General features: G+C 34.8%; 1 protein-coding gene across 2 annotated transcripts; it reads right to left on the bottom strand.

Moving 5' to 3' along the window:
• Positions 1–833: 833 nt before the first annotated feature.
• On the bottom strand, positions 834–14,924 carry LOC103497626 (uncharacterized). Of its 2 annotated transcripts, none has more exons than XM_051079240.1 (20): positions 14,404–14,924; positions 14,269–14,308; positions 13,940–14,188; positions 13,163–13,262; positions 13,005–13,079; positions 10,696–10,794; positions 10,316–10,432; positions 10,084–10,199; positions 9,723–9,822; positions 8,442–8,794; positions 7,752–8,082; positions 6,604–6,809; positions 6,299–6,517; positions 5,229–5,415; positions 4,308–4,558; positions 3,681–3,773; positions 3,499–3,600; positions 2,903–3,260; positions 2,059–2,196; positions 834–1,991 (listed from the first exon to the last, which is right to left on the bottom strand). In XM_051079240.1, exons 1-20 carry the CDS (start codon positions 14,630–14,632, stop codon positions 1,314–1,316), a joined length of 4,041 nt encoding a protein of 1,346 aa, XP_050935197.1. In that variant the 5' UTR covers positions 14,633–14,924; the 3' UTR covers positions 834–1,313. The 2 variants fall into 2 exon arrangements, with proteins under 2 accessions (XP_050935197.1, XP_008458090.1); XM_008459868.3 differs by having other exon boundaries at positions 14,416–14,923.
• Positions 14,925–19,239: the final 4,315 nt, after the last annotated feature.

Raw genomic sequence — 19,239 nt, 5'->3', positions numbered from 1 at the left:
GGTGGTAATATATTGACGTATTCCTTGTTTAGTTGTTTTTGTTGAGAGTATTTTTTTTCTCTTCATATTTTTTTTCTCTTCACTACCATCATCCTTTCGTTATGAATTGAGATTCCATGTCTCATTTGTAATAAGTCGAGAAGATTTCTAGTACTTTAAGTAGTCTGTAAATTTTCTTATATCCATTATCTATGATAGTAGCATTTAAGATAGATGTGAAGTCCACAAAATAAATAAATTAATAAATAATTCAATAACGTGTCAAATAGTAAAATTGTGAACTTTTAAAGAAACATAAATCATGGAATGATAGAAGTTTACTAACTTTAAAAATCTTTTTCTTTCTTTATTCATTGGTTTTTTTCTTTTTTTGGAAAGAAATGATTCTAATCTAAAGATTCTATTCCTTCCTCAAGCACTTGAATTTATAGATTTACTTAGCGGTAGTTAATTTGTAGATTTTTTTTTATGTTGGCACTCTATTCTCGTTCACGAATCAGGTTGAGAGTGAGCTAATCCAAAAATAAGAAAAAATTTGTACTTTGTACTGTTTGATTCTAAAACTGCAAAATATTGATACTAATTAAGTTAAGTTAAATGGACGCCATTACTATTATCTCAATTTTCTCACCTGCGTAAAGAGCATAGAGAAGTTTTTGGCATGGAGGAAATTAATGAATTTTTTTTTAATTTCATTTGTCATTGCACTGTAAGAATACTTTCCCATCAGAATTAACAATAATATAAAACTAAGTGTAAAAATACAATTTTAGTTCATGAGATTAAAAATGGCGGTTATTTGTGCTAAAATTTCAAAAATGAAGTCTTCAAAGTTCGAAAAGTAATTCCAATATATTCACCATAACAATCAAAGAAGTTCATACAGGTATACTTTATAGGCGACACATCCAAAACAATACATAGCAACAACAATACAAAAGCGTTCGTAACGGGAAAAAAATACTAAGAATTAGTATATTGAACATTGTAAAACAATGTCAATTCTCGAGATAAATTCTAGCTAACACTAAATTACACAATCACACCAGAAAAATTTTACAAATGGAACTGCATATATATTGAAATGTGTTCTAATGCAACAAAGAACGAAAGAATATATGCAACTCTGTATGGCACAATAGGCGAGAGAGAATCTAACACATGAAGAATACATTACAACTTGTGGTTCGGAGAGGATTTGGCTGTTAGTTAGTACCCTCTTGGGTGTGAGGTGGGTTGGCGCTTTGGTCAAGAGGCGGCAACAGCTGGTACCAAAATCAACCTCACCTTCTATACTCGACTATAGCTGGATTTCAAATTTGTGATACATTTGGAAGAGAGGTATTCTGAAGCTCAGGTACCTCGGATGGGGCCTCTGATGGTGGTGGTGCATCATCTGTAAATGATGAAATCGGAACAGAGGAATTCTTAACTTCAGGCGACTCTATTACAGCCTCTGGATGTGTGGTATCATTTCCGGATGGTGTTGGTATTTGAGTCTCTACCGGTGTTGTGTTGGAGGATGCTAATTGAGTATCCGATGGCTCTGAACCATTTGAAGTTGTAGGAACATTTTCTGCTGGAGTAGTCGGAGACGTGTCAGTAGCTGTTGTTGAAGTTGGGGCATTACCATCCGCAGTCTGTTCATTTGGTTCTGATTGTGTCGGTGTACCGTCTGGTGGTGGTTGTGGATTAGCAGGTGGTGCCTCCAACATTAATTGCTTGGCCGGTTGTTGCAGAGCACCTTGTGCTCCAGGAGCAGGCTTCTTTGGACCAAGAATGGAAGATGAAAGAGTTGGCATTCCAGGAGGAAGGATTTCGATTGGAGGCTTCTTGCCTGCATCTGCCAAGCTTGTGAGTTTCGGTTCCTCCAGGGATGCAAAAAATGCAGCTGTAGCGTCCGTCTTTTCTGATGAAGTATGCTCCATTTCCTTTTGTAGCATCTTGTTCCAAGACTCAACCAAGCTTTTCAATGTCGGTCGCCCATGAGCCTGGAAATTACATGAAAGTTAATACCCAAACAGAAGTATATACACAGCACAAATAAAGATGACATACATGAGCATGAAGCACTGCTTCCGCAAGCATTCCAGTGTCTTGCCATGCTTTTTCCATGAGAGCATTGTCTCCCAAAACTGCTGCTGCAAATGCTGCTTCGCGTCCTGAACCGACTGAGATCAAATTGTTTACCAATCCCTGTAGCATTTACATCTGTCATTTATCTTAAACAAAGCATTGAAGATTATATATCTTTAGAAACAGTAATATATCAGCGCAACCACAGTAAGCACGATCATCCAGTCTGCCACTTGCACAAAAACAAAGAATATGCAAAATTAGGCCGATTTGCTAATGTTTTCTTTTTGTTTTCCCCTTCACATATTTTATAATATTTTGCTTCATTTTTTTATTCTACTGTAAGACAAGTTCTTGAAATTCTAGCCAAGTTTTAGAGATGAAACTGGTAATTTTCGAAAAACTTTTCTCCAGTCAAAATCCTAATGGCTAATTGTCTGATATTTTTTCCACTTTCAAAGAAAGCTCAACCTTTCTAGCTCGTCTTTGCATGAATTCCAATTACCGTAACCAAAAAATGAAGGTAAAAGGAATGCGACTGCAAATGTAATCTAAAGATCCCAAATTTGCAATGATTGGTGACTGCTCGAGGCCTTACTTATAAAGAGAAAAACAAAGAAGCTGAATGACATTTAAATGCAACATGAAATTTAATGGTTAAGATAGAAGCTACAAAAAACAACAGTATGAGGTAAAAATTTGGATCAGATGAAATAACCTAGTTAAAGCATATACTGTCGAGCACAACATATTTTGAATAACAAAAACAATTACCAAGTTTTGAACATAAATGAACGAAGGCTAGAAAGTATTTTCAAGAACTTACACTTAGTCGTGTCAACTCGCCATGATTTGCTAATCGCAGGGCCAATCCTCTTATCTCATGACCCTGTAACGCACCTTTCAAGGAACCTGCAGCAGCTAACCTCTTTAGAGCCTCACGAGCAATATCAGCCTGTCCAGTAGCATCCGCAGCATCAATCAAATCCAAAAACTCTTTTGCGAATTTCACAATTCCTTGAAACGTTTCAACCATATCTTCCTTTTTAGTTGTTAAGCTAAGAATGTCATTCAAATCAAGCCCTGCGTTATCTTGTCCCATGTCCCGGCTGTTGCTCATAGTAAGAAGACACTGAAGTGCTCTTTTCAAATCATTTCCTTGCATAGCCAGATCAAATTCCAATCTGAAATTTTTAAATAGAGATGGATTAACAAGTAGAACTAGGACTAGAGTACTCAGATTGTTATACAGCCGTCACTGTTTTGACACATTGACCTCATATCAAATGGCGACAGACTCCAGCCAATGAGTGATTAAGAAACTGTGTATAAAGGGGATTGGCTTATAGATGGCAACAAATGACAACATAGGCCTTTTAATTTTAAATTAGGGTACCATCTTTACCGCATGTGTACATTTACCTCTTAGATATTCCAGGTAGATGTAGGGCTTCCGCAGCATAGCCCATACCAAGCATAAATTGAGCTAAGTCATCATGATGTTCTCTACCAAGCCTACTTGCCCTGCAAGAAAAAGAAATATTTAGGACTTGAAACAATTCCTGCCATGACAAAATGTAAAACAATGAGAAAAAAGTTAATACCATTTGACAGCACTGACTGCATCACCATAGGCAGCAAGACATCGACAACGAATACCAGGATGATTTAAGGATAAAGCATGTGCACTCATGTACCTGGCCGAGAAAGCTCAAGCAGCATAAGTCCAGATTCCCATTATTATAGTTAAAACTCTTTTCTGATTCAAAATTCAAGAATCCTTCTGAGCATAAAACAGATTAAAATTGGAAATGAGACAAAAATTATTTTAATAAACGCATCCAACCATGATGTATGAATGGAAGACACTTAAAATTTTTGCATTTTGATGTTTTTGAGTTTCTACTGGGTTGCATTTTAAACTTTTTCAAGCATAGATAATTTCAGTCAAATTTAATCTTCCATCATTTGAAAATGAAGAAAAGCAACTTAAACATGCAGAGAGCAGCGATCTCAAACTGATAGATACAAGCAAATTTTTATGCTAATTTCCTGTTGATTGAACTGCTTGCACATTAGCAATTAGTTAAGCCATCACGTTGGCATACTGAACCATCTCTAACATTTGTACTGAAAAAACTTCAACATTTGTGCTTTCTTTTGGGAGGAAAGGTAGTTTTGTCCTTTAAATTCATATATATAGATAGATAGATATTACAAGATTCAAGTACCTGTCAATTAACCATAGAACTCCATCTCTAACGCCAACCACAACTAGAGGTCCTACAGGTCGTTTCTGCTCAGCTGGGAAACGAGTAACTGCCACTGACACTCCACCACCGCCAACTGCTATCTCATTTGCTTTTCTTTCTTCAATATCTTTTTGTATCATTGAATCATCTGCATCTGCTTTCGACTGTTTGGGTAATGATAAAAATGGTGGTACAGAAGGAGCTTGCTGAAATGATGCTAATCGCACAACCTGAAATAGTAAGGTAAAATTAATATTAAAAGATTAGAAAGAAATTAGCATAACTCATATTGATTCAAAAACTATAAACTGTAAATATACCAAATATTTAGCCGGAGAAACACTATTTTGAATAAAGAGTATTTTTTGACAAACACTATTTTGAATAAAGAGTATTTTTTGACAAACACTATTTTGAATAAAGAGTATTTTTTGACAAACACTATTTTGAATAAAGGGTAGGTATTGAACATACATTCAACATGGAACTACTTTCTTAATGTGATACTGATTTTTCTTATTATTATTCATAAATTTTACTTTGTTAGGATTCTAGGACATTCCAAAACAAAACATTGGACGGTTAGTAGAACAATACATTGGATGGTTAGTAGAACAATACTATTAAAAAAAATGGATGTAGGAACTACTTTCCAATCGGGGAACCGAATGTCATCATTATTTTTTGAAGAGGTGTTCAGTCACTATTAGAAATTTTAAATGGCTAAATTTCACAATGGAAGAGACTTCCCCATCAGGACCTGCAACTGCAAATATTCTAAAGTCAATAGGAGAGGGTCTTCCCTTATTGGTCAAGGATGTGCACACAACCCGAAATCAAATAACATTTCCAATATTGTGACCACAGAGACACACATAAAGAAAAGGAACAAGATTTTACCTGAAGCATTGGGGGTCTTAACGTTATCCTTTCTTGGGTAGCAGTTTGAGGACCATCTACAGTGATAAGAGCTAACTCCCCATGCTCAGCAATGGCTTTTGCTTGTGCATCTTTCAACTTCATCTCTTCTTTCATCCTTCTCGTTTCAATGTCAATAGGTGCAACTCCAGCATCCACAAAAACACATCTAGAACATACAGCAGAACAAAGGAGCATAAGCTCTAGTAGTATTTCATTTAAGTTTAAATTTCAGATTTCTATCACTTCTTTTAAAAGAAAACAAAATTTTTCAATGATAAAATGAAAGAGACTAATGCTAAAAAAGACACAATACCAAAAAGCATAGAAGAGTAGATAATAGAGACAATACAAAGCTTAAACAGAGAATAAAAACTTTAAAACACAAGCAAATCTCTTGAATAGAATAGTTAGCATAAGGTTTCGATGAACACCAAGACAAGCAGAACCCAAAAAGATCCATTTACCAAAATGGAGTGCCTTGAAAAATCTAAATGCAATGTGAAATGATAATAATTTAGAAGACGCAACATTTAGAACTAACAATAATTTATAAGATATCAAAGAATATGAATTAACTTATGACAAAGATGAATGAGAACAGCTACTTATACAAGCAACAAAGAAGGACCACAAATTTCTACTTATACTTATACAAGCAACGAAGTGGTTCCAAATAGATCTCACAAATTCACATCTCCAAATAAGGTGATTTTATCTTCTTCCACCTTTCGACAAAGAATGAATTATGGATACCATGTACCTAAATTTGGTGTGAGTGACATGCTAATGCTCAACTGCAATTTGGAAGACTCGTGAATTTGAATACATCAAAGCACTAGAGAAAAAGTCTATACAGAAACCAAAACAAAACAAACACATTACGAGATTGAACTTCAGAAACAAACACATTACAAGATTGAACTCCAAAAGTGAAGAAGACACGTCTCTCCCATTATTTGAGAGGAAAACAGAATTCATGAGGAAGATGATGAATGTTAAGCCAGGAATGCAACCAGAAGTTACAAAAACAAGGGGGAAATATAACTTACTCTATGGTTGTTGGAGTAGCCACAAAAAGTTGTCTACGGTGCCAAACAGCTCCAGTAGCATATGGAATTGCTACATCTCCCAAGTATCTATATTGAGGCCGAAGAGAAGATATGACAATGTAATGCTGATATGCAAAAGCACAATATTCAACAGTTTGGTCCCATGCAGTCCATTCTGGCTGGGGCAGAAGCCCACCAACAGGCTGAAAAGTTTCCCAGCTGCAAGAGAAACACCAGCCAGAGTGAATAAAAGGGGGAAATACTCAAACAGAACTGGAGAGATGGGGGTAATGTTAAATTCTCACCTGTACAATTGGAAGTTTGGTGGTGTTGTCTCAGCAGAAGATTTATGGGATGAAAAACCATCGTCAAAACTTGTAAAGGAAGAAACACCACTGTTGCCAAATCCTGATAAAGGCATCGTCGAAATTGCTGTGGCAGCAACAGGACTAATTCTCCTAGATGTTCGATATGCAACGCCAAGAAGAGCCCCACCATGCAAACCAACAACCTAAAAACGTTATTTTAGCAATTACATTTTCTCCCCATACTGTATAATGGTGTAAAGTAAATAAGACTTAAGAAAAATAATATGAAAACTGCAATGACTTGCTAATCTTATTGAAGCTTGGCACTGCATGAGATGAATGCAGTAGAATATCCAATGACTGAAAAAAAATGCATATTTCTGATAATCAGACAAATGTACAAATAGCTAAACATTAGAAATAAATAATACTAAGGAGCTCCATAAGCATTCAACCATATATGGGCACTGGGCGAGGCAATATAATTATTTCTGTTTTCTTATTTTAAAAACAAACAACCAAATATCTAATATATCAATTCCCCACTATATAAATATAGATATAATATGACAATTAAAGCTTGAGCAAACAGTAGCCTGAATCGAACTATATATAACCCTACTTTCTCCCAATACAGTAACATACAAAATTCTAGGATTTATCCTTGAGGCTTATACAATCTCAATGGATTTTCCTCTCTTTTTCATAAACCAAAATGACCTCAAAAGAATTCCTCATCACCAACTTCTTTGTTTTCACTTGCAATGCTTAATCTACACCTAGGTTTCCCTTAATGTGGCAATCTCACCTGGAGTGTCGAGGAATTTTAGGAGGAAACAACTTGTTGGAGAATAGTTAAATAAGCATCAAATCATAAAGGGATTGTTCTCATTTACTTCAAAGTTTAAAAGGTAAGAGCGTACTTTTTCATCAGAGAGAAAAAAAAAAAAAAAGAGTGCTTAGGTAAAAAGGAGTAGGTTGATATTTATTTCTGATTCCATGGTATTAGACCATGTAAAGTTTAATTAGTCTATTAAATTGTGGACTGCATTTGCCATCACATTGAACTAGAAGTACATTCTACCATTGTCCCAAAAGAAAGTATAAGAAGGAAACAAAAATGGCAAGGTAAAAAGGCCAAATACCGGTTCACTGCGGCTACCTATGGACCTCATCAATATGTTTGATGTCCCATCATCAAGCAAAATACGAACTTGAACACTGGCCGAGGAAGCAGCAGAAGCAGCTGCTGCAGCTGCTTGTGCTGCTGCTGCTGCAGCCTCCTTCGCCCTTCTTGATGATCCCCCCTTAGGAATTGTAGGAAATCTAGGAGGTATAGCAGATTCCAGTAATGCAAACCTGTCTCGACATGTATCCCAAGCCAAAAGCCTTGCACTCCCAGAATCAACAATGGACCAGTCACTTACTTTGTAGATGGAGAAGTACGGAATATCGGGCCAAATTATAGCAAGGTACCTGCGTCAAATAAATTACAACTTTGGAATGAAATTACCACTTCCAACCAGATTCTTGTTTTAGTCTACTAGAAATTAATGGAGGCATGGAATAGCACTATACAGAAAAACAAAGCTGTCAAGTCCTAGAGCACAATTTTCAAACAAAAAAAAAACACCCATGTCTTGATTGATTATTGCAAGAGATGCTGAAAACAATAATAGATCCTGATGCAAAAAGTTAAAAGAAATACAGATCAAACTTAACAATCCAATGAAAATTTTGATAACCCCTCTTCTATTAATATGGATGCATAACCAAATGTCAGAATCCACTTTACAGAGAAAGGTTCAAAGAAGAAAAATATGGGGCCAACTTACTTTCCGGAACTGCTAATGGAAAGAACTGAATACGCATCATGTGGAACAGGAGTGCTGATATGTTTCTTGACCTGCTTGACTTGTAGCAGCTCATCTCCCTTTAACCTTCCTCCTTCAGATAAGGATCCATTATTTCCCAAAGATGGATTTGTTGTGTGAGACAATTGAAAATTTAGCAACTTTAGTTCCCTTTCAACAATATAAACAGCAGAATGCTCTCGTCCGCCTGATGGAGTTGGAAGAGGAGCTACTGCTGGAAGAGATCTAGCATCAAGTTCACTGATGATAACACCAATATTGGTTCCAGTAGCAACAAGATGAGGTTGTAACGGATGAGCAATCATACAGTAAACCTACAACATGAGACTGATGAGCAGTCATACAATAAACCAGCAACATGAGATTGTTAAGGTGGCTGTTTGATAATTCATGTTGTTTAATTTTTCTTATAGAATAAGAAAAAAAGGAATTCCCCGGGTTAGAATAAATAGCATCTACAATTTGTCTTCCTTATACAAAGGCCAACTGACTCTCATTTACGATAGCAGGGAGCACTTTTCTAAGTTTTTCAGTTAGGACCTTCCCAATTTTCTAGTAAAGAGAAGAAACGAAACTAACTGGTCTATAATCTCCCACCTGTCATATGTGTTTCGTTAGTTCTCTTGTTGATCATGCCCTTTCCAACAACAAAAACAACAAAAATGAAAAAAAAGAACTTTGATAATACCTAAAACAATTTGATTTTAATGGTGTTTCGATCATTTTTCAGAAACTGAGCATTGAAGCCATTGGGGCCTGGAGATTTGAGATTTTACAAGTCAAAATGGCACAAATTACTAAAGTTGATTGGTCTTTCTTAAATGCAGATATGGAGCAAATAGATGTACAAATTTCTCTTTTGGAAAATGTAGATTTTACAGCCTCGTCTTGGACTGCCTAACACAATTCTTTCTATAATAGTGTCCTCATTAAATTAGATTGGAGGTTTGCCTTGTCGACCCTCTCAATTAAGCTTAAAGACCCCACATCCCCAAAGCCTATTGGTTGTGTTCTTTTGGAGAATATATTTTCCTATGTTTCCCCAAATAAATAAATAACAAAACAAAACAAAAATAAGAATAAAAAGCAATAAAATAATTTTTAAAAATGCAAGAACGCCAAGGAGTAGGTAAAAAAATCCCCACAAAACAACAAAAAGTAGGCTGAATGTTTATAGAAGCCAAAACAAAACAAACTCATTAAGAATAGTTACAAATTTCACGCTTGCAGTAAAAGACGTACCCTAACTTTCTTGTTTGGAGCAAGTACTTGAGGAGGGACAAGGGAAGAAAGTTCACAAAGCGGTCTTGTGAGAGCTGAGTAAGTGGGGTGCTCGATAGCCCTGAAAAAAATTACTCTATCAGAGCTTTGGTTTATTTTATTTTATAAGAAACACAACTTTCATGATCAAAAACCTATAAGAGCCTTGATGTAATCAGAAAGCTGAAAAAACAGAACTAAAATTAAATAAACTAGGAAATAGATGGAAGCTGATATCATAAGCTTACCACTCTTTATTTCCCATAAAAATGGACATGCTCAACATTCTTAGATGACATAATCCATTAATAAAATGAAAAGTAATAATAAACAAAATTCATACCATATGTGGGAATCTTTAACACAAGTAAGAATATCAAGGTTTGGAGCTCGAGGATGGCACCAAGATGCAACACTATGGCAGGCCAATTTTGGAACAGGTTTAATGCGACGCAGTTCCTGAGAAGAAAAGATTAAACGGGATATCATACAATATTCAAGAAGACTTCCAAGAAGCTACATATGTTAAGCCCTCCAATATTGTAAAATGAAATGCACCATAGATATGTAAATACCTTAAAAGAGATAGTATCCCAAATAGCAAGTGTTTTGTCCGCACCAATAGTGATAAGCTGTGGAGCGCCTCCAATCACTCTGGAAAGTTCAACAGCTACTACCCCACCATCATGTGCCTATCAAGAATGCAATAGATCTTATCATTAACCCAGTTCATTAATCTTTATGGAGCGCAGATAAATATATTTATCATGGAAGGGCATGTGAATGCTTTAAGTATACAACTTCTAAGAAATAACCAGATAGAAGAATATAAGATGAAAAAATGAGCAACAACAAAAAGTTTTGCGAAGAAGCCATAACCGTAAAACATATCAACATAATAACTAATAAACCAACAAATAAAATAGTTATAGAAATGGAGGGTTAGAGGACAAACTTTTAAGCTTAGTTTTGGTACAAGTTCTCGTGAATCTTGGCTGTTGTCTGCACTCCAGAGTACAAGTAAGCCATCACTAGCACCGGATACCAGAAGAGCCTGGCAATCAAATTCACAAAAACAATATGATAATAAATCCAAAAGGAAAAGCAGGGAAAGCATCAATAAGAAAAAAATGGAGATCAAGACAGTGCAAACAAGATTGTTAACTCATGAAATAAAACGCATATCAAAAATAAAATTTAGCGTGTTGTGTATTGTACCTTATCGTGTATTATAAGTTTCAATTTGGTAAGTAACATTAAAACATAAATAAAACTAGTAAAGCCTAAAATAAAGAAATGAATATTCAAATACTAAGCAACTCCAAAATAAGTATCAGAACATTAACTAACTTCAGGGTTCAAAATACTTGGAAAAGAAAACAATAGTTAACTTCAAAAATAAGAATGAAAACTCATTTGGGTTTTCAAAAAGCCATTTCATTCACTTGTGAGCTTGGAAATTTGTTGAAAACCCAACAAGCGGAAATCAATATTAGTTGGGAAGGAAAAAACATCGAAGGGGTTTAAACAGAGTACCTCCTTAACCTCCTACTCTAATATCATGTTTAATCACCCATTGACTCAACACCATGCGTTGATGAATGATGGTAAACTTAAGTATTATATGAACACTCTAGGACCCCTCACTTGTGGACTTGAAATATGAAGTGGAAATCAATATTAATTGGAAAGAAAATAACGTTGCAGGAGTTTGAATACAGGACCTTCTGGCCCTTCTGCTCAGGTGCCAAGTTAAATTACCGACTGACCCAAAAGCTTAAGCTTGATAACAAGTTACATAATCAGCAATTTAACACAAATGTGTGGGCAAGCATGTGGATAATGCATAATCACTTTGCCACTTTTTGATACAAGACAAATTTTTTCATTGAAGAGATGAAAAGAGAAACTTGATACAAAACTCGAAAAAGAGTGAGAAACAAAAGTGTGTGTATACATATATATATATATATAGAGAGAGAGAGAGAGAGAGAAATACAAAGGTACCGTGAACCAAAACCTACGAAAAGCTTCAAAACATAACAATAGTTTGGTTTAGATTATTCCAAAACTCCAAAAGTAGCCACTTACCACTTTTTGACATACAGGGATTATATATATATATATATATATATATATATATATATATATATGTATATATTATTGCTTCAAAACCTAATATATATATTGCTTTAGCAAATATGGTAGGAAACTGTTGTTGGCTAACCACCACCATTAGTCCTCGTTATGAGGCCAATAATATGGCTAAATAATAGTGTCAGCCAAACAAAGCTTTGAATGTCGTCCCTTCAACTAATTGATTGCCCTCATCCCAAAGCTCAAGCGAAAATCATTCGACCCAATGGAATATTTGCCCTCCTCTCGAGACTTTGTTCGAAAGGAATTCAATAATTGTTCATGGTCAACAAATGAGCAAGGATGTCTCTTGGGATTTGGCTATTCTTTTTGCTTCTACTTGGTCATCTACTTCACAAGAAGTTCGTAATAATAGCTTAGCTCAGACTTACACTAGTTAGGACTTTTTCTTTGTAACCCATTGTTGTGCATGGATATCTCATTTCTCCCTCCTTTTGTAAATTCTTTGATAGTGGAAATGCTGTGTCTTTCTTGTTTGTGTATGTGTGTGTGGCTGAACTGATCACGGCACATACTCATCGAAGTACCAATAAGAACTTCCCGTGAGAAAGGCAAATCCATCATAGTTCAATCATCTTCATCAAAGTCCTCACATTTATAATCCAAACTTCACTCCCTCAAACTTACATGACATCTCCAATCTTAACAACTTTTCCCTATGATAATGTTTTTTTTTTTTTTTGAAACACCCCGTGATGATTCGTAATCAAAAAATGTAGATTAAACCAAAATAGATTTTTTTTATACGAAACACTTCCATTGATTTATAGATAATCTAAAGGATGTACAAAAGGTCTCTATCAAAAGAAGTACAAAAGGTGTGACCAATTAGCAACAAGAAAATCTAAGTTAAGGTCTTTGGGAAGTTGATAATCCTTACACACAAAAAAATAGAAGACAACAAAAATAGAAGATTCAAGGATGTCCTTTGCTGTCTTCAATCTGTTTTAGAAAACGTAATCATTCCTCTCTTCCAAAAATGTTATTTACTTAATTGATGAATAAATGACCTCATTATATAAAAATGAGACAGGCAGTTCCTATCAAATAACTTGAACTGAGTCAATGTATACTAAATTACAGCCAGATCACAATTTATGGAGTTACCTCACCCGAGGAAGCCATAAAGGTCATCAAACAAGAAATTGATCCTTTGTGACCTCCAGTATATCTGCGCACCAGCTGCAAGAAAATATGAAATTAGAAAATAAGAGTGACATTTTGATAATGCTATCAAACTTGATCAGTAAGTAAATTTCTCAAACCTTCCAGGTTAACATTGAAAGGACCCTTATAACACCATCTGATCCACCAAAGGCCACAAGAGGACCATCTCCCCCCGAAGATCTAGAAAGGAACTCCATGCTGCAACATGGATGATGGCAGGGATTTAAAAAAGAAAGGGAAAAAGGAAGACAAACAGTTTAGTGATCCAAGACCGCTAACCACAAACAAAAAAAAAATCTGATAGCAGCCTAAATAATACAATTAAATACATTTGTCATGTTCCAGTAGATGGAAGTTGAGGGTCTTTATTAGAAATCTTAACTTTGAAAGATTTTCATTGCAAAAGGGAAATGGAGATTTTCGTAAATGTTGGAAACATTTGAATAGCAAAAAGAAAACAACTGAGAATTGGATCAGGTAAAATGAAGTCTACATAGCGATAGATGTGTTATTTTACCTATACAAGCATGGGCTAATGATAAGAAGATCATTGACAAATGGAAACAACTGCTTTCCTTGTGGAAAAATAAAAGAAAACAAAGGCACACAAAAATCAAGCCCACGAGAACCCCACTAGAGAAATGGACTCCACCGAAGTAAAAATATTGCCCAAAGGGTAACAAAAAAAGGCTTCTCTAAGGACCAAACATCACTAGTAACTCTCTGCACCTCTGAAAACTCTCTTATTTCTCTCCCTCTCCAAATTAATTCTCTTAATTCTCTTGTTTCAAAACTGAATTCAAGATTGCTTTCAATCAAAACACATTAATTCTACAAATACTCTATCAAGGTATCAAACAGGGTAACAAACTTACCAGAGAAGAGATTTATTGTCGAGATCCTGCTTCGGTACATCACGACCACGCATCGTCACCAAATCCAAGAAAATGGCTTTATTTTCACAACAGATAACCAGAAAATGCCTCCCTTTTGTGGAAGGGGCAGGGGTACTCAAAGCTGATGTAACTTGGTTGACAGCTGAAGGAGCTTCAGCAGCTGCAGAACGATTCCGCCAAAGTTGCCAAAAGCGTACATCATCGTCATAGAAGTTCACCTGTTTGACGCTGCATTAAACAATGCATCCCATTAGACAGATTTCAAACCAATGGAAACAAAGAAAAACGGGAAGATGCCAGACTCACACCTTCCCCCTCGTATAGCTTCAGCCGGCTTCCCCTTCGAATCTAACAATCACGTTCAAGAGACACGAATCAGCAGAAAATTTTCAGAGTAACATCCAGAACATAATTAAAAATGAAAAAATTAAGAAGAAAATCACAACGGATCGAACCCAAATCTCCCTCGGCTAGCTTCTCCAACTTGGCACCAACAAGACGCCTCTGATCAATTCCGCCTGCCTTGAGCTCGTAAATGACCTGCCGATGCTCCCAATTCCATACAGAGACGTGATCCGAGGCATCGGCGGTGACAAGCCATGGATGGGTCGGATGCATCTGTATCTTCACGATCTTCTCACTCGAAGGCCGAAATGCTCTTAGCCTCAACATTTTTCTTTCCTTTCTTTAGTTCAGTAGGAGCGGATCCTGCTTCAATTCCACTGGAAACTGAATATAGAGATAGAAATTACATGAACAATGCTTACTAAAAGCAGCACTCAACTTCAAAGTTGCTGTCTGGATCTTGTTATCCTTGCCAACGATGGAATTTATCGGATGGGTAAAGGGATTTATTGAAGTCCGGCGTTGGCTCTCCGCTCGGAAGATGAGCAACCGTAGGCCGTGGTGAAGACAGACTAGTTATTTGGGAGAGTAAAGAGTTTTAGGATGGCTTTTCATAATATGTTAGTTTCTTTTTCTTTTCTTTTTTTTCTCATTTGCGTGTTATTTTTAAATGAAGCAAAATGAACGAAAACATTTATTATTTATTATTTAATGAGAAATGTGATTACCGCTTAAAAGTAATTAACAATTTGTTTTGTAATATTTATTATTGTTTGTGAAGGTAGATAATCATAATCTTGGATATAGAGAGATATAGATGTGATATTTGTTTTGTAAGAATATTTTTGTAGATATAATATTTTAGATTTATGTATTTGTTTTGAAATGTCTTGAATTTACCTAATGTTCCAAATATATTCTTATATTGTTTTCATTTGTTGATTCTTGTTTTTGGCTTGTATTTTAAGAATAATAAACAATAATATGATTATCAATAATTATTTATGTCTTCTAACGAACGGAGTAATCACTAAACTACCTACAAGTATTCAAAATTAAACAGCTTTCAAATATATAAATATCATCACAACGAAGGGGCTATAAAAAGGTGAAATAACTTGCTCACACTTTTTCATTAATCGTCTTCCTCGTCAATCGTTTATATCCCGATAACTACTTCAACAAAACTGTCGCGATCGACGAACTGACTTGCATACAAAAAGATTTGAATCTATATTCATTTCGATCTATCTCCATCATCTACATATATCTACCACAATCTACATCGAATACAAAGATATCTGAATCTATATTCATTTCGATCAATTTATATCTATCGCGATCTATCCCACATACAAACATATCTGTTTCTATACTGATTGTATACATTTCATTGAATAAAACTTATATTCGTCTCTTTTTTTACAAATGGATGATGAGCAAGAATAAAAAAGGTATGAGTCTATATTCATTTCGATCTATCTCCATCATTCACATATATCTAACACGATCTATATCACATACAAAGAGGCCTTAATCTATATTTATTTCGATCAATCTATATCTATCACGATCTTTCTCACATACAAATACGTCTGTTTCTATACTAATTATATATATTTCATTGAATATAATTTATATTAGTCTTCTTTTTTTACAAATAGATGGTGAGTAAGAATCAACAAGCATCGTGTAGCAAATCAATAAGGTGTAAAGCAAAGACAGAAGAAAGAAAAATAAAGAAAGAAAAAGAAATAAATGTAACAAACTAGAATGTGAATATCTATTTGTATAGCATTGTATATTTGTGTATCTTTTTCTTTATAGCGCTATGCATTTGTAAATTTATTTAAACTTACCATTGTTTAAAACATACTATTTATTATGTCATTCAATAGGTGAAACACTGTCCAAATGACATTATCATGGAAGATGAGCAAAAAAAAAACCTTAGAATTACTGTATACTATAGCTTAGAAACATTGAATCAGATCAAGTCAAAAATAGACAAAAGAATTCTCTCTCGAGTTTTGACAAACAGTCCTTTTGGCCAGTTACTTACATTAAAACGACCAAAATTAAATACCAACACAATTCCTGAATTTTCTATTAAGAAAACAATGTTATAAAAAAACTAATGTCTTTGCTTTCAACTTCAATAGACATATAGCAGAATTTAGGCTGAAAGACTTTAGTTTTGTGACTGGACTAAAAGGTCACAAATTTTTTGAGTTAAATCTAGGAGAAAGAAAAGAAAATAGTCTGAAAAATGCACTTTTCCGTCATGATGACTTTATAACAAGAAGAGATATAGAAAGAACTTTCAAAGCGTTGCGCAACGAGGAAGACTCACTAAAAAGAAAACTAATTAACCTCTATATCTTAGAAACATTTTTAATTCATAAACAGCAACACAACCACATAAATCTCCTACATCTAGACATATTGGATAATAAAGAAATTTTCAAAGGCTATCAATGGGGAGGTTATCATATATCCTAACATATCAGTTCTTGAAAAAAACATCATACAATGACAAGGACGTTGTATACCATCAAGGGTTTCTCCTAGCTTTAGTCTATTGGGCTTTTGAGAAAATACGAGGACTTTTCATTTTAGAAGTTGAGTTTGGAAGAAAGCTTGCAACGGAAGAGCCACCAATTGTAACATGGGAATTGAAAAAACAATGTGAGATACTCAATTATGTAAACCCGATATTTTCTTGGTTTAATTTCTTTAAATGTGGAAAAAAAAAAGAAAAAAAATGGAAATTAAGTGTAAATATAAATATATATATTTATATATTAAATAGTTTTATTAAATTAATTAAAGAAAAGAAAGAAAAGAAAGGACAAAAAGAAGAAAAGGAGAAGAAAAGTTCATTTTCTCTTTTCTTCTTCTTCTTCTCTTCCCTTCACCGCCAAGTTTGAAGACATCCAAGTTTCCTTTATTTTTTTTTCTTTTTCCTTCTTCAATTTGCAGAGAACTTCTAAGAGAGAGTTTGGAAGAAGAAGAGAAATTTTACTAGAATTTTTAGGTTGAAGAAGAGGAGGAGAACTCAAGCAAAGTGTATCAATGGCTGAATTTTAGTTCATTCTACACATCACTGGTTTTTAATTCGGTTTGAACTCTTCAAAAGGAATTAAGAGGTGAGATTTACATTTACTGAAAGTTAACTCATTTTTAAACAAACTTTATGAAGAACGTTGGAGCAAATTCGGATTTTCATTTGGTGCTTTTTGATGAAGAAAACAGGGCAGTTGGTTTTCACTCGAAATCAGGAGGTCTCTGGTTTTTCTTGTATTTCAGAGTGTATCGGTGGAGTTAGAATTTCTATTTGGTATGGTTGGAAAGCTTATTCAATTTACTACAACTTTCATGAAGAAATTGTAAACCAAAAACGACAAAAAATTGGTTAAATTGTAGGAACAAGTTAAAGAGGTCGTGTGCGCGCGATTCTGGAAGTGGTTCTGTTTTGAGGGTTATATGTGTTTATGCACGGGGAATCAGATTTATATGTCTTCAGGTAAGTTTTAGAGGATCTCAAAATGAAGAGTTTGATATAAAGAAAACTCATTTTGGTTAAGTATTGAGAAAGTTATAATTCTTTGAAGTTTATGTTAGAAATCTGGAAATTTTAGAGAATTGTTGAAATAGGATTTTATTTCTTAAGCTTTGTTTTCGTGAGCGTCATCTTTGGTGCGACATGTTATGTATATCTTTAGGAAACCAGAATGTTTAAGGTTTTAATACTCGGTTGGGTTGTTGGCAGGCCGAGAAGAATTAAACCGAGCTTATAGACCAAGGATCTAGCCCAAGACTGTGAGTGACAAAACCAACTTTGAAATATTTTCCATAACTGTTATTATGATTGAATGCGATAAATGTTTATTTACGAAGCCATGAAAGGTATTTGAATTTCATGACTATTTTCAAGTATACATTTGGAGACTAGATTTCTTAAAGAAATTTATGCTAGCACGTAGATATTAAATGTTTGTAAAGTATTTAAACCACAATATTTTAAGCAAAGCATGAATTAGTATGAAGTTTTGTTTTAAGAACTACAATTTTCCACGAAAGAGCTGAGTAAAGTTCGAGCTTTGTGTAAAATTTATAAGCAGGCATGTTTTAATATTTTATGATGATTTATGAAATTTTCATTAACTACATGACTGAGATCTTGAGCCTGAGGCTAGAGATTACCGTGTGCACACTGGTTAGATTTCGTTGTTGACGTTGAGTGTACTACGTAACAACGATGCTGTCGTGAGTGCTGGGCGGGCCCCACTACGACAAAGACGATGGGAGTGCTGGGCGGGCCCCACTACATCGTAGTGCTTGTAAACGTTGTTGTACTAGGTGTACCCTACACAACGTAGATTCGTCATGTTAGTTAAAATGCTTCGATATACTTGATATGCCTTGCTAGATTTCAATGATGAACATGCTGAGTATTTAAGGAAGCTATTCTTACTATTACACATTTACATTTACGACTTGTATAAACAGATTTATATGTGTAAAGTTTTCACGTGCTCTTATCTTTAAATTCATAGTTTTAAACTGAGTCACTCACTGAGCTCCATAGCTCACCCTTTCCAAAATGTTTTACCCATTTTCCAGGTAGAGATCGACTTCCCGGTGCCTGATAGACTGCCTTAGTCTGCGGAAGCTTCATTATCGATTGCCAGTACGTGTTTTGAGTTGGGCATAAAGTCTGTTGTGTTGTGATGTATTCACACCCTTGTATGTTATAGATACTCCACAGTTTGTATAAGCTTTAGGAGCTGTAGTTGTGTAAATTTTGTTGGTTATATTTTGATTAAGGTGTCTTTAGGTTTACTCGTGAAATTGGTAAATTTTGAGGTACACTTCATGTATGTGTTTGACTAGCTGTGTTTGACTAGCCTAGGATCCGATGTGTTTTGTGG

Source organism: Cucumis melo, chromosome 1 (assembly GCF_025177605.1).
Source record: "Cucumis melo cultivar AY chromosome 1, USDA_Cmelo_AY_1.0, whole genome shotgun sequence".
Classification (NCBI taxonomy): Eukaryota; Viridiplantae; Streptophyta; class Magnoliopsida; order Cucurbitales; family Cucurbitaceae; genus Cucumis; species Cucumis melo.
The sequence above is the reverse complement of the archived record's forward strand: the minus strand, read 5'-3'. Positions and strand labels throughout refer to the sequence as shown.

What these genes read in the sequence shown, in the direction of transcription:
- LOC103497626 (XM_051079240.1), bottom strand. Translation starts at nt 14,632, where the DNA reads ATGTTGAGGCTAAGAGCATTTCGGCCTTCGAGTGAGAAGATCGTGAAG. An exon ending in GAAGCTATACGAGGGGGAAG is followed by an intron (nt 14,189 to 14,268) that starts GTGTGAGTCTGG and finishes TGTTTAATGCAG; the next exon opens with CGTCAAACAGGTGAACTTCT. An exon ending in TTTCAATGTTAACCTGGAAG is followed by an intron (nt 13,080 to 13,162) that starts GTTTGAGAAATT and finishes ATTTTCTTGCAG; the next exon opens with CTGGTGCGCAGATATACTGG.